The sequence below is a fragment of the Sceloporus undulatus genome, chromosome 5 (assembly GCF_019175285.1).
Source record: "Sceloporus undulatus isolate JIND9_A2432 ecotype Alabama chromosome 5, SceUnd_v1.1, whole genome shotgun sequence".
Taxonomy (NCBI): domain Eukaryota; kingdom Metazoa; phylum Chordata; class Lepidosauria; order Squamata; family Phrynosomatidae; genus Sceloporus; species Sceloporus undulatus.
The window spans coordinates 100409473-100424501 of record NC_056526.1 but is presented as its reverse complement, the minus strand read 5'-3'; the positions used below and the strand labels follow the sequence as shown (position 1 = coordinate 100424501).

The following is a 15029-nucleotide window of genomic DNA, read 5'->3' as shown; positions in this document are numbered from 1 at the left end:
TTCTGCCTATGTAAAGTTTTGTCCCCTTCCCATTGTTGGATCCTTGCACTATTTTCCTTGTTCTCTCTCTAACTCTCTAACAGTTATTATCTCTAGCCCTTGATAAACTCCTGCTCTCCAGAACACTCTCTCCTTTGCCCACATATTTCAGTATAAAGCCTCCTGATCAAATTTTTGACACTGTTGTGAAAATGTTTTTGACAGCTGATTTGAGGTGCAACTCATCCCATGCCAGAGGTCCATTAGGGCAGAAAAATGAAATGAATAGATATAGGATGGAGGACACCTGGCTTAAGGAGACTATATGTGAAAGGGATCTAGGAGTCCAAGTAGACCACAAGTTGAACATGAGTCAACAGTGCGATGCGGCAGCTTAAAAGGCCAATGCGATTTTAGGTTGCATCAATAAAAGTATAGTGTCTAGATCAAGAGAAGTAATAGTGCCACTCTATTCTGTTCTGGTCAGGCCCTACCTGGAATACTGTGTCCATTTCTGGGCACCACAATTCAAAAAGGATGTTGAGAAACTGGAGTGAGTCCAAAGGAGGGCAACTAAAATGGTGAAGGGTTTGGAAACCATGCCCTATGAGGAACAACTTAGGGATGTTTAGCCTGGAGAAGAGAAGGTTAAGAGGTGATATGATAGCCCTGTTTTAATATTTGAAGGGATGTCATATTGAGGGGGGGAGCAAGCTTGTTTTCTGCTGCTCCAGAGACTAGGACCCAGAACAACTGATGCAAACTACAGGAAAAGAGATTCCACCTAAACATTAGGAGGAACTTCCTGACAGTAAGGGCTTTTTGATAGTAGAACTCTCTCTCTCAGAGAGTGGTGGAGTCTCCTTTCCTGGAGTTCTTTAAACAGAGCATCTGTCGGGTATGCTTTGATTGAAAGTTCCTGCATAGCAGAGGGTTGGACTGAATGGCCCTTGTGGTCTCTTCCAACTCTATGATTCTGTTCCTTGCATATGGCTTTGATCTGTTAAAAAAAATTCTCCCATATTTTTCTTATTGATGACCTCTTGTAGAATAAGCTAGCTCACTTTATCAAAAGCTTTCCCACATCTATAAAGATCATTGCTAGCTTCTTCTCATTATGATGTTCATAATCTTCTATAATACTGTCTTCAAATAGTACTTTATATATCATTTTGGCAGGAACCCATCTTGGCCTTCATGCGTCACATCTACTAACATTTTAAAAACCTTTCTGCTATTACAGAAGTAAATATCTTATAATCAGTATTTATTAGTGAAATGGGTCTAAAACTCCTTGCTTGATGATTATCCCTGTCTTCCTTTGGTATTAATGTGATGTAGGTGTCCTTCCAGGATTCTGGGATTCCATTCTTTTTAATATCATTCAACATGTCCTTTAATGGTATCAACAGTGCTTTTTCCACTTTGTTATAGTAGATAGCTGGAAAGCCATCTGGCCCTCATGCTTTCCCTGTATTGATCCTTTTAATTTCCTCTGAAATCTCTTTTGTAGTAAAATTTTGATTCAACATTATTTTCTGTTCCTCAGTCAACTTTATTACATTTTGTTTATCTAAGAATCATTTATTTTTTGCTTTATTTTTTTCCCTTCTCTCTTATTTATGTTTAAATTCTCAAAATAATTAACAAAAATCTTTTAATTTCTTTTTGGTCTGTGAATATTTGATCCTAATATCACATTATTGTGATCAATTTTTTACTTTTCTCCTTTCTTAATTTATTAGCCAATCATTTAGCTGGCTTATTTCCAGCTTCAAAGTGCCTTTGCTTAACTATCTGTAATTTCTATTTCTAAGTTGTTGTAGCATTTCATATTTTAAATTTTTATCTCCTCCATTTCTCCATTTTTGTTCTTTGATTTTTAGCTCTTTTAAAATTGCATTTTCTTACTCTTTCTCCTTCCTTTTTTCTTCACCATTGCATCTTATGGGTAGTTTTCTTTTCCTTTTCACCAAAAAGATAACATTTAGTGATGCCTGCCTACTATTTCTACAACCATGAATTAGTTTTTATTTATAACTATTTTCAATCTTTGGGAAATTGTCTCTTCTGTACATTATTTTGTTTATAATACATTTATAAAGTATCCCTCCACTAAACTTGGGTTACACATAGAACAAAATATTCCTTGCAAGTTTTTTATCACATGTGTATATAATAGCTGCACATAGTTTAATTGTTTTATACATCTTGATGTGTGTTTTTCTTGAGTCGTCAAAAAGCCAAAAAATATTAGTTAGGTTAAATAGATGGGCACAGAAGATCTTTAATGTAGCTAGAAGTCTGGAATTACATTCACCAAATATGGTTAATTTTAGATGATAGGAGGGGAAAAGAGCATAGAACTTTAATAAGTTGTATGGGCCCAGTACACACTGCCAGGAAGTGGCGTCCTGGCAGCGATAGTAGGACTCAGGACTGGCAACAACCACACGTTCCCGACCCCTAGGACGTGCGGGGGGTGCCATTATTGATCGGCACTGCCCACACAGGGGGCGTATAGATGATGTATGGGCATCTGAGTGCCCACATTTCTCTTACAGGAAGTGCTCTAGGTGGCTCTTTTTTTTCTGCGCAGCATTCCCGCACTGTTTGGTTGCTGCGGCAATGCTGCACAGCAAAGAGGGGCGGTGTTTCCCCGCCCGTATGTACAGCCTCATGGTTAGTGCTGCAAGACTGGTTTTTGCAAGATACTGGAAGACAGATATAAGGGGCACATGGAGGTACCAGGTCCATGATGCAAGGATAGATGTAAACACCTCCCTGTCCCCTCACCAGCCTCAGGGACTGATCCAGGTTTCCTGGCCAATCTGCTCAGCCCTCTTGAAATGCAAAATAAAAATTATTGAATTAAATAATCAGACCAGGTGGTTCTACCTGTCTTTTCTTTCATACACCTTCAATCCGCAAAGGAAGGGGAGAAAAAACAAGTAATAGAACTTGAGAAGTCACCTTTTATAAGACTGGTGTTGTGAAGCTGTAGATGAGATTGTATGTTTACATGGAATACATTTCTACTTATGAGAAGTGGTGGGGTGTGGAAAATCCGAAGGGAGGCAATGACATGGCTTTTTTATCAGTAGCACCACACTTACTATTAAAGGGGAGGAAAACTTAAGCAGGTTTTTCATCATTGTAACTTCATGCCCTTTGTGCCTATCCTTCTGACACGTTGGAGCATTTTGCCAGAGTGTCAGGATCCCCTAGGTAGGTTCCACTAGACAGGTTCCCTCTGCCATGAGTTTTTATTATTTTTATTTTAGGCTGATTATATTTTAGATGTAGTTTTGGTTTTAAATGCGTTCTGATGTAGTGAGCTTAGAAGTACTGAGCTTAATGATGGGAAAGAGGGAATCTAGAGATTCTGACTATTACTGAAAGTCTCCAAGGTCATTTGGCCTCGGAAAGGAATGCGGTAAGGTGAGGGTGTGTGGGCATGTGCAGAGTTATGTGCAGAGAAAGTGACTGTTTGAATCCAGTTCTGTCAAGAGATGACTTTCTGTTCTGAGCTGATTCAGTAAACTCTTTCTGGTTCATCCAGTCTGGTTACTGGTTAGTTAGAGACAGGACATCATACAAAGTCACATTTATTCAAGCCATTTTCATACAAATTTTCCCAAAACTCAAAGGACAGAAAAGAGAAAGTAAATAACCTTCTCTCCAAAATGTGCACTCATCCTTCCAAGTTTTGCAGGTTTGTTGCCAAGCAATAACCCTTTGCTGTATGTGGTTTTCAGAACAGTTCTCCATAAGGAACTTTCTAAATGTGACAAAACTCCTTATTTGCAGAAAGCTCCTATTAAACTGAAGCTTGATTTTCATATCAGATTCTTTCTAGCTGCACTTTTCATCCCACATAGAAACTGTTTTAATTCATTAGTCTTCTTTGTTTAGAGCCCCCCCCCCCCATTAACTGGTGTAAACGAAGTAGCCATTTAAGAATCCTCCTTTCTTCAGTGCTTTAACTAATTAAAGAGATAACAAACATCATTATAGAGAAGGATTCATTTGTGCTCTCTTCCTTTGATATTCAGATTTGGGTATTTGATGTCCAAGCTTCCTGAAATGCTTCTGCCATCCCAGTTGTGAAAATGGATAGACAGGAAAATGTTGCTGCTCCCCTTGGGCCACAAGCAGAGCCAGAAAGCAGCAAAACAGCAGATGGAGAGTTAGAAGCAGAACTGGCCATGTTTGCAAAAGCACATGAGTTCTTTCAGATCTGTGATATAGAAGGCAAAGGATTCATTTTTCGTCATGAAATGCAGGTACAGTTTTAATGCATATTTTTTATTGTTTCTATAAAATAAAATACTAACAAATATAACAAAAATAAAAGAGGTAACAACAAACACCAACAGTCATAACAAGATATTCACATATAAACATCTTACCAAATAGGTTGCTTCTTATTGATATTAATTTTACCTCTATTACTTTACTCTCTACCCCCTTTGATTATGATATATAGTACAGTACAGTACATTCCAGTTATACAGAAATTATATTTATGCATTCTTTATTGCATCAACACTTACTACCTAACTCTTTTCATACCTCCCTTTGTTACCAAGATAACTATATTAGATGTAGTAGTAAGATTTATTCGGTCATTGACCAGTATACAAAATAACCTGATAAAATAATAATTGCAAAATACAATTATTAGTAATTGTTTAAAACAATTTCAGATACAAATTCAAAGTCAGAAATATCATCACCAACCAGTTGAGAGCATACTTTTATGGCTCATTGTTATTTGAACTGTTTATAAATACACAAATTAGGTATCCCCAGTAAATAACAACCACTAATTTTCAACTTTATATGTTAATTTTTTGTTCAGTAAAAATGTCATTTTATCCATTCCTTTCATATTGTAAGCTCTTAGCAACCATTCTTTTATTAACAGTGGATCCTCGACTTTTCTTTTTTTTCTTTTGCCAAAGTTAATCTACCCACCATTACTAAATATAATATACTCCTCCCATGTTTTTCCCCATCCTCGTTCTTAAGCTCTTATTAAGGAGATATAAGTTGGGAGAGAAGGAGAAATATATCTTGAATATTTTTGTAAGGTCATATAAATGTTAGTCCAGAATTTCTTTATCAAGGGACAGATCCACCACATACGCAATAAAGATCCAATTACCTTACAACATTTTCAAAATTTTATCGGACCTCAAATTGTAGATCTTACTTAGTTTCTGAAGTATATAGCACCACCTATTTGCTATTTTAACAAACTTTTCTTTTAAATGTTTAGAAGCTGTGGATACATTCATTTTTCCCCATGTGAAATGCATGAAAAGTTTTACAAAGTTTTTTTAAAAGTACTTTTACAAAAAGTTTTGAGTTCATTAAGATGGATTTTAAAATAATACTATTGCATTTTCTTGTAAAAATTTTCATAATTTTTTTCATGTTTGTCTTTTCTATTTTTATTTTTACTTCCCTGATAATCTTATAACTCCAATGAACCTTCCAAATTGCCTCAAGATTTCACTTTGAAAATAATATTATTGACATGATTGAATGGTGAGTTCAGCCCTAATCTCCTAATCAAGAAATTGCTAGGTAGTGTTTCTTTTTTAAAAGCAGGGTCCATGCCTACAGACACAAATTTAAAGTAGCTCTATCTTGTCCTCTATCCTTACTTTAAAAAAAAAAAAGAACTGAACAGTTTCAAATAGTGTGACCTTTCCTCATAAGTTTTTAAAATCATTTTGGTTGCTCTTTTCTGCATCTTTCCTAGTTCTACAGTATTACTTTTCAGGTGCAGTGATCAGAATTATATGCAATATTCCAGATGTGGTCATACCATATATGTAAAGAAAATATAATACTGGTAGTTTTACTTTTTAAAATTCCTTTTCTAAAATGCCCAAGACAGTTATTAGCCTTTTTTACAGTGGCTGCACACTAAGGCCTGAAACAGATGGGTAAATGGGGGTGGCTTCTGGCCACTCTGGGGACATGTCATTTACATGACACACACCCCTGGAGCACCCAGAACCTGCTCCCTGCACCACTTTTATTCATGGTGGCCCAAAACCAGCCTCACAAAGAAGTGGATCTTTTCCGCTCCTATTTGGGGACATGGGAGGAGGTGCCCTCAAGCCACATTGTGTGTTCACCATGGCCTCAGAGGATTAGGCTCTAAGTGGCTTCTAGCCACTGCTTCCTATCTGCCTGCTTCTCCCCATCATCAGCATTTTTATTGACCTATCCACCAGATCACCTCGATAGAGTGGCATCCTGCTGCCCGTTTCCTCACTGGATCAGGGCCATGTCATGCACGCCGCAGCCTGTGCTTTGCCGGTGCTGAAAGAAATGGCAAAAAACTGCTCCTTTTAGCGCTGACAGTGTTGCGGCAAAGGAGTGCCATGCCCCCCCTGCTGTGTGGTCAGATGTGCAGCATGATGCTCTCATCAGGGCATGCAGTGTGCAGATGCCAAGCCCCAACTCTACTCTGAGGCCAGCGTTAAATGCTGGTCTGTTTAGTCCCTTAAACCTCACCAGTGTATATATGAAGTTTACGTGTTTGTCCAAGCTTTGCTCATGCTTCTGTTGAATTAGATTTGCCATGTCAATGTCCATTCCAGCAGTATGGAATTAGGCCTCTCTCTAGGCCACAGTACAAGATCCAAATTGTTGACAAAATGTGGAAACGTTGATACCACTGCTTGCAGAAACACTCCAGATCACCAAAAACCTCTCTTTTCTTCCTTCCCTCCAGTCCCAACAGCTTTTTACAGTCTTTTTACAGTCTTTCAATGCTTCTGATAATATTCAAAAGTCCACTGGCAGAGTTGCAATCCAATCAGCATGAGGGCAGATAAAAAACAGTATGCACAATAAACCGAGTAAAAAATTCCACCAAACAGGAGATAAATCAAAATAAAACAAAACAAATAAAGCAGGGCTTTAAAGGAAGAGGCAAAATAAAAAGCTAGCAAATTAAGAACTTAAAAATTCCAGATAAAACCTCATTAGAAGATAAAAGAACCAGCATGGTGTAGTGGTGTGAGCATTGGACTATGGAGATTACAGGATTTTCCCATGCTTGAAAAGTTGTGGAATAAGCCTAAATGAATGAGGTAAGACCCGTGTTTAAAGTTAAATGTGTGTTTATCCCTTTGGGAAAATGATGGGATAAAAGCAATAATCTCCTATGACCTTGCAGAGCCAGGTTTGAATTCGTGCTCAGCCATGGAAACCCACTGGCTGACCTTGGGCAAGCCACACTCTCTTAGCTTCAGAAGAAGGCAAAAGCATACCCTTTGAACAAATCTTGCCAAGAAAACCCTGTGATAGGGTATGCTTAGGGTCGCCATAAGCCAGAAACAATTTGAAGGCACACAGCAACAACAATAAGGGTGTGTACCATCTTAGATAGCAGCTAGTGACCCAATTTGGCCTGGATGTCCAGAGGGTGGACATAGTTTGTAGCATCATATACAACTGACTTTGTGGAGCAAAGACTTTGTGGCCTTAAACTGGTAGGCTTTTTTTTTTAATCATTATGTTCTAAAGACATTCTGTTCCCATTACATTCTCTTCCCATTGTAGCAAATTCTGTTACCTACAACAATCTTCTCTGATTATCAGAATCTGTTCAATGCAACATCTTCATTTATTTTTATAAGGAGGGTAAATATAATATAGAAATATTCACTTCTGTTTACCAAACTGATCAACTGATTCAGTGCTGCCCAGAAATGTCACGACATATCTATTCCCACCTCTTTGGTAAACTAGATGTTTACTTCCCCACTCCAGTAAAGAGACCAGCTGTACAGTCCAGTTTTTTCAAAGATCTGTAAGGGTCAAGTTCCTGTCCTCAGATTTCTAAACCTCCTCTGCCTAGGAGCTGAGAACCAAATCTGAGGTGGGGGGGAGGCAAATAGGATGGGGGAAAAAACAGGCATTCCCTTCACACTATTGGGAAGTATACTTCTGGAAACCAACCAAGAGCTGTGGCAGATACTTTACAGACGGTCACTGAGCAGTGGAAGATCCCAGATTCCTTCAAGCTCAATGCTGTGCCTGACAAAGTCAAACATATTTAAAAAGTACACCTGGAAAAAAGTCAAAATACCATCTTTAACAAAGGTTTCACCTGCTGCCCTGCTGTGAATAAGCATTCAGCAAGGAGTGTATCATAAATCTGACCTGTGCATGTTCTGGCTGAATATATGTAATCTGTCCTCCAGTCTATGCTGCAGTTTTATCAACTTCTCTTTTTGCTGATCACAGAATACCAGGGACAGTGTTTTGCATTCTTATACATAAAAACTGAAAGGTGTATGAATAAGCAGCATAGTTTACAATCCTTTGTACATTAAAAGGTGTTTCCTCCAGGCTAAACATATCCAGCTCCCTAAGGCGTTCCTCATAGGGCATGGTTTCCAGACCCTTCACCATTTTAGTCGCCCTCCTTTGGACAAGCTCCAGTTTCTCAGTGTCCTTTTTGAATTGTGGCGCCCAGAACTGGACACAATATTCCAGGTGGGGCATGACCAGAGCAGAATATACTGGCACTATTACTTCCCTTGATCTAGACACATATTTCTATTGATTGATTTTAGGCTGCATCAATAGACGTATAGTGTCCAAAGGAGGGCAACTAAAATGGTGAAGGGTCTGGAAACCATGCCCTATGAGGAACTCCTTAGGGAGCTGGGTATGTTTAGCGTGGAAAAAAGAAGGTTAAGAGGTGATATGATAGCCCTGTTTAAATATTTGAAGGGATGTCATATTGAGGAGGGAGCAAGCTTGTTTTCTGCTGCTCCAGAGAGTAGGACCCGGAGCAGTGGATGCAAGCTGCAGGAAAAGAGATTCCACCTCAACATTAGGAGGAACTTCCTGACAGTGTTCCAACAGTGGAACACACTCCCTCGGAGTATAGTGGAGTCTCCCTCCTTGGAGGTCTTCAAACGGAGGCTGGATGGCCATCTGTCGGGGATGCTTTGATTTGGATTTCCTGCATGGCAGGGGGTTGGACTGGATGGCCCTTGCGGTCTCTTCCAACTCTATGATTCTATGATTCTATAACATAGTTACGTTGGTGTTTAGGATGGAACTATTCATGTTCAAAAAATGTGACAGCAAATTTACATCCAAAATTACAGTCTAAATTGCACAAAGGCCTCTGCTGACTACAGCAATAAAATTCATATCCTGTGCTAACCTGGCACTTCAGTAACAAGGATCCCTGACCTCCCTGCCCTGTCCATTGCATCAAACTATAAAGCAATGTGTGTCTTGTGTGCCTTCAAATTGTTTCCGTCTCATGGCAACCTTAAGGCAAACCTATCATGGGGTTTTCTTGGCAAGATTTGTTCAGAGAAGGTTTGCCATTGCCATCCTCTCAGGCTGTGAGCTTGTGGCTTGCCTAAGGTCACCAGTGAGTTTCATGGCCAAGTGGGAATCAAATCCTGGTCTCTAAAGTCATTGGAGTTTATCACACTGGGGAAAAAAGATGGGAGCATAACAGGATGCTCCTGTCAATATTGTGCAATTTGGCAAAGATTATCACACGATGTCACGCAATATTGAAAATATCCCGTGATATCCCATGAATAAAGAAGAATTATAACACCACTTTTATTCATGGGAAAATCTATAATTCCTTTTTATTTATGGGAAAATTGCAGGATATTTGCAATGTCGCACAACGTTATGTGATAATTTTGACAAATTGAGCAATATTGATGGGAGCATCCCACTATGATCCCATCCTTTTTCAGTGTGATAAACTCCATAATCAATCATTCAAGCAATAAAGAGACTCAGTTTGATCATTGGCAGCTCACTGCAAACACTGTTGTCAGCAGGTTGGAATAGACAGCAAAATTCCAATTTGAACTCTGTATATATGTCACAAGAGTGAAATACACTGCCTACCAAATTGATCATAATTAACAAAAGCAATACAAGCAAGGAGTAGGGAGGGGGAGGAAATAAGGTTTATTTCTGCAGCAGAAATACGTATACACTTGAGATGATCCAAAGTGAAACAAGGAGACATCTTCAAAGCCCATTTTATATATCCTTTACAAGTTGTTTTTATCATGTAAGCATTTGAAAGGACATTAACCCGTTCCTCTCTGCTTAACATCTATCAGTATTTGCAAACTGTCCTGGAGATGGGTCTCTTAAGTTCAGACAAGGAGGATGATTTCCGCTTAGCGACTCATTGCTCTTCTCTTGACTTTAGAGATTCCAGTTCAGCTCTGGAGTAGTCTTTTGGAGGTGCAATGTCAGCTTTTGGGGGGGAAGCTTGAATCTGTGACTTGACTTCCTGTGTTGCTTCCTTGGAGGGGTTCCAGTGGTGAGGACCTGAGCAGAGCAGTAGAGGACAAAGGGGACTTGGAGATGTCTCAACCATAGGGTCAAAATGAGTCATTGCTTACCCTAGGATACTTAACAACAACAAACCAATTCAGATTTTGTGTAGGCTACATTCTCAATTATCTTAAAAAAAAAAACTCTCCTTCTTCCCTATCCCATCCATTCTCATGAGACAGACCTAAGAGCTCCTGGAATACCCTCAATTCCGTTCCCATCTGCTCATTAAACACAAAGAAAAGTAGTGACAACCTTAGCAATTAACCACTACTACATGCCCCATCATGTAAACACAGCTCAGCTAATAGATGAGACCAACAGGTGTGCTGACATTTTACATGGGTGTTTAGCAGGGGAGTTTGTAGGGGGAACCGTGAATTCTGTTTCATTGCCTACTTAAGACTATTGCATATGGACAGTGGGGGAGCTGCTGCAGTCATCTACAACAGCTGCAGTTTGTGTTCTTGCCAAAGGATGTGGGTAACTTTATCTGCACCAAGTGTCTTTTACATAGCTCCAAGGCAAACTGAGGACTGAAATGATGCCTCCTGGAACAGATGACCACACAGTCAGAAAGGAGAGGTGTACTAGTAAGGGGGATTTCAACTCTCCTGATAGTGCTTGGAAGTAAAATTCTGACAAAATTTAATTCCCCACTTGCCTTGCAGACAATGTCATTGTCCAGAAGGTGAACAAGGACCTGATCCTAACCAACAGTGATGATCTGGTTAATAGGGTGTAAATGGCACGATCCTTAGGTGGGAATGACTCTGTTCTCTCGAACTTTGTTACACAGTTGAAAGGGGAAGCCAAGTATAGTCAAACATGCATTCTAGACTTTAAGAAAGACAAATAGGCAAGAATAGCCTATTGTCTTAGATGTTCCTAGCACAACAAAGCAACTATGATGTAATAGGCATCACTGAAACCTGGTTGGATGAGTGTCATGATTGGCATGTAGTAATAGATGAGTATAAACTTTTAAAGAGAAACAGGCCAAACAGGAAAGGAGGAGGAATAGCATTATATGTCAGGGATATTTACACCAGTGAAGAGATCCAGGACATCAGTTAGGTGGAGAGCGTCTGGATAAAAATTAAAGGAAAGAGAAACAACAGAGATGTTATTGTGGGAGTCTACTACAGACCCGCAAGTCAGATAGAGGAATTGGATAATGCCTTTCTAGAATAGATGACCACACACTCAGAAAGAAGAGAAGTAGTAACGATGGGTGACTTCAGCTATCCTGATATTTGCTGGAAGTCAAACTCAGCCAAATTCTCAAGGTCTAGCAAATTCCTCACTTGCCTTGAAGACAGTTTCATTGTCCAAAAGTTGGAACAGGCAACAAGGGGGTCAGCTATTTTAGATCTGATCCTAACCAACAGGGATGACTTGGTTAATGGGTGCAAGTAGTGGGATCCTCAAGTGGGAGTGACCATGTTCTCCTGGAGTTTCTTATACAGTGGAAGCGAGAAGCCAGGCATAGTCAGACACACATTCTAGACATTAGGAGAGCTGATTTCAGTAAGCTTAGACAAATACTGGGGGTGATCCTGTGGCTGGGAATATTAAAAGAGAAAGGAGTTTGGGATGGATGGGAGTTTGTCAAGAGTGAGATACTGAAGGCACAATTTAAAACAGATCCAATTAGGAGGAAAAATGGGAGGTTTCACAAGAAACCAGGATGGATGACTAATGTTTTAAATGGAACATGTACAGTCAGCCCTTCTTATACGCGGATTTGCCATCCGTGGATTTGAGCATCCATGGATGGCAAACCCAGAAGTTGTCCCCAATTGGGGACAAAAGTCCCCTTCCTCCCTCCCTTCCTCCTTCCTACCTTCCCTTCCTCTTTCCCTACGTCCCTCTTTCCCTCCCTACTTACCTCCTCAGTCGCCTCCGCCTCCTCACTGCCACCTCCACGAAAAGGCCGCGTGGTGTTGGAGGCCAAGAGGCAGTGGCAGTGGCGGCGAGGAGGCCAAACCTTGGCCTCCAGCACGGCCTCCTTGCCACCGCCGCGGAAGGGCCAGGTGGCAGCCTGAAGGCTTCTTGGCTTCCAACACCACCTGGCCTTTTTGCAGCGGTGACGAGGAAGCTGGGAGGCTGTGCTGCAGGTCTATCTCCTCGCCGCCACCATGACAGGAGGTCCAGGTGGCAGCCTGGAGGCCTCGTGGCCTCCAACACTACCTGGCCTTTCCTGAGGCAGTGGCGCAGAGGCCGGGAGGCCGTGCTGCGGCTCTACCTCCTCGCCGCTGCCTCTGTGAAAAGTCCGGGTGGTGTTGGAGGCCAAGAGGGAGGGAGGGAGGGAGAAGGAGAGGAGAGGGACTTTTGTTCCCAATGGCAGAACGGATCCCCCACGTATACCAAAGGGAGAAAAGGGGGGAAATCACTAGAGAGGAATTGAAACCAATAGTGAGCATGTGTAAGGGTAAAGTCAGAAAAGCTAAAGCGCAGAATGAACTCAGGCTTGCTAGATAACAAAAACAACAAAAACAACAATGATATGGGTCTTATTTTTTAACCTACCTGGCATTGCAAAGGAGCAAAGTAAGGTTCTGTGGAATGGTTGGTGCGCTCTCCAATCCATTCCGGGAAACAGAGTGAACTGAAGGCAGGATAGCTTTCAGACATTGATCCCGCCTTCCTTTGTAAGAAACTTTTAATCTGCTCCCGCCATACTGCCTAGAGAGGTTAACAACAATAAAAAAGGCTTTTTTGGGTGTGTCTGCAATAAAAGGAAGAAGAAGGAAATAGTAGGGCCTCTACATGGAGAAGATGGCAAAATGTTAATAGAGGACAAAGAAAAGCCAGAATTACTCAACACCTTCTTTTGCTTCAGTCTTCTCAGAAAAGGAAAAGAGTGCTCATCCTGAGGAAAATGGAGCAGAGGACCAATAGGAGAAATTCAGCACAGTATTAGGGACTTAGCCAAGGGAGGGGGGGGTTCTTGGGGTCCGGACCCCCCTTCCATTAGAAAAATGAATGCTGTGTGCTGCTGCGCCGCCGTGCCCAAGCCCCATTATAATGGTGGCACTTAGTCTGGACCCCCCCTTACTAAAATCCTGGCTACGTCCCTGACAGTATAATTAAAGAGATAGTAAAGGAATATCTGGTTAAACTAAATGTATATACATCTCCATGACCAGATGAATTAAATCCAAAGATATTAAAAGAACTGTCAATACCCTCCTCCCCACCCGTTCCCCTATATATGGATATGTATTGTATTTGTTTCATATACTTACACAGCTAGTATTTAATATTCCTCCTTTCTTTACTGTTACCGCACCCTCATCTCACACTTTAAAGCAATGCTAATATCTTCAATAGGAGAATATGTAATAAGAAATATCTGCTATTTACATTTGTGCTTATCACCCCAAAATAATATTTAACTCTGAATATGTAATATTACTTATACATCACTAGTAGTAATACTTAAACAGATTAATGAATAGAAGGGAAAGCTTATTGTAAGTCTATCATTTCCATCTCTTAATACAAAATTCTATCAATGGAGCCCATTTTTGCTCTTCTCTCTTATCTATTTCTCTCATGAATATTGTTAATTTATCCATTTCGATAATATTAAGAGCCTTCAATAACCAAGTATCGATTTCTGACATCTTTCCCCCCTTCCAATGTTTTGCAATTGTTATTCTTGCAGTCATTATCAAATATAAAAACTTGTTTCAGGTGTTTTCTCCCAATTTCATCATTTATCATATTTAAAAGGCATACCTCAGGTTCAAGTTTGATTTTAATTTTATATATTTCTTGAATTATTTTGTGTACTTCCTTCCAATATTCTTTAATTACTGGGCATGTCGATCACATATGATAATACATTCCAACTTGTTTTTGGCATTTCCAGCATAAATCTTCTCCTTTTTTTGTAGATTTTAGCTAGTCTGGAAGGGGGAAAATGCCACCTATACAACATTTTAATAAAATTTTCCTTTATATTGACACATAAAGTAAATTTCAAACCTTTTCCTCATGCTCTCTCCCATTTTTCCATTAGGATATTATGACCAACATTTTTTGCCAATTCCACCATATTTGATTTGATACTTTTAGCTTCCAAATGTAGTTTTAGACGATATCTATATAATCTTGATATTATTCCTTTTTGTCATCTAACATTTTATCATCTAATTCAGTTTTTGCCTCTGTTATCCCTTCCATTCTTACATCTCATATATATCGTTATTTCAACTGGCAGTATGTGAACCAATTCAATTTAATCCCTTCTTCATATAGTTCTTCTCGGCTTTGCATTACTAATTTCCCCTTCTCGTTTCTCAAAATATCTTTATATCTTAACCATCCTTTCGCTTCTATTTTCTCTCTTTTTAAAAAAAGCTTCATGTGGAGACACCCAGCCCGGTATCTGCCTGTATGTTTTTTCCTTATATTTTTTCCAGACCTTTAATAGTACATTTCTTATAATGTGATACTTGAATTGTTTATTTTGTTCTATTGCAGCACTCTGATGATTGGATACGATTGTATACAAGACATACAGTCTTGTATTGTATGTTTTAATTTTTTAAAAATAAATAAATAAATAAATAAATAAAAAGAACTGGCAAATGTAGTATCGGAGCCACTGGCAATAATAATAATAATAATAATAATAATAATAATAATAATAATAATAATAATAATAATAT

General features: G+C 39.5%; 1 protein-coding gene across 1 annotated transcript in view; it reads left to right on the top strand.

Moving 5' to 3' along the window:
* The window catches only part of CRACR2A (calcium release activated channel regulator 2A), a 135929-nt gene that overhangs the window by 11972 nt on the left and 108928 nt on the right, over positions 1 to 15029 (top strand). Inside the window, exon 2 of the mRNA XM_042469236.1 lies at positions 4035 to 4265. Within this exon, the coding sequence (XP_042325170.1) occupies positions 4092 to 4265 (174 nt within the window). The 5' untranslated portion in view covers positions 4035 to 4091. The remainder of the gene's footprint in view (positions 1 to 4034; positions 4266 to 15029) is intronic.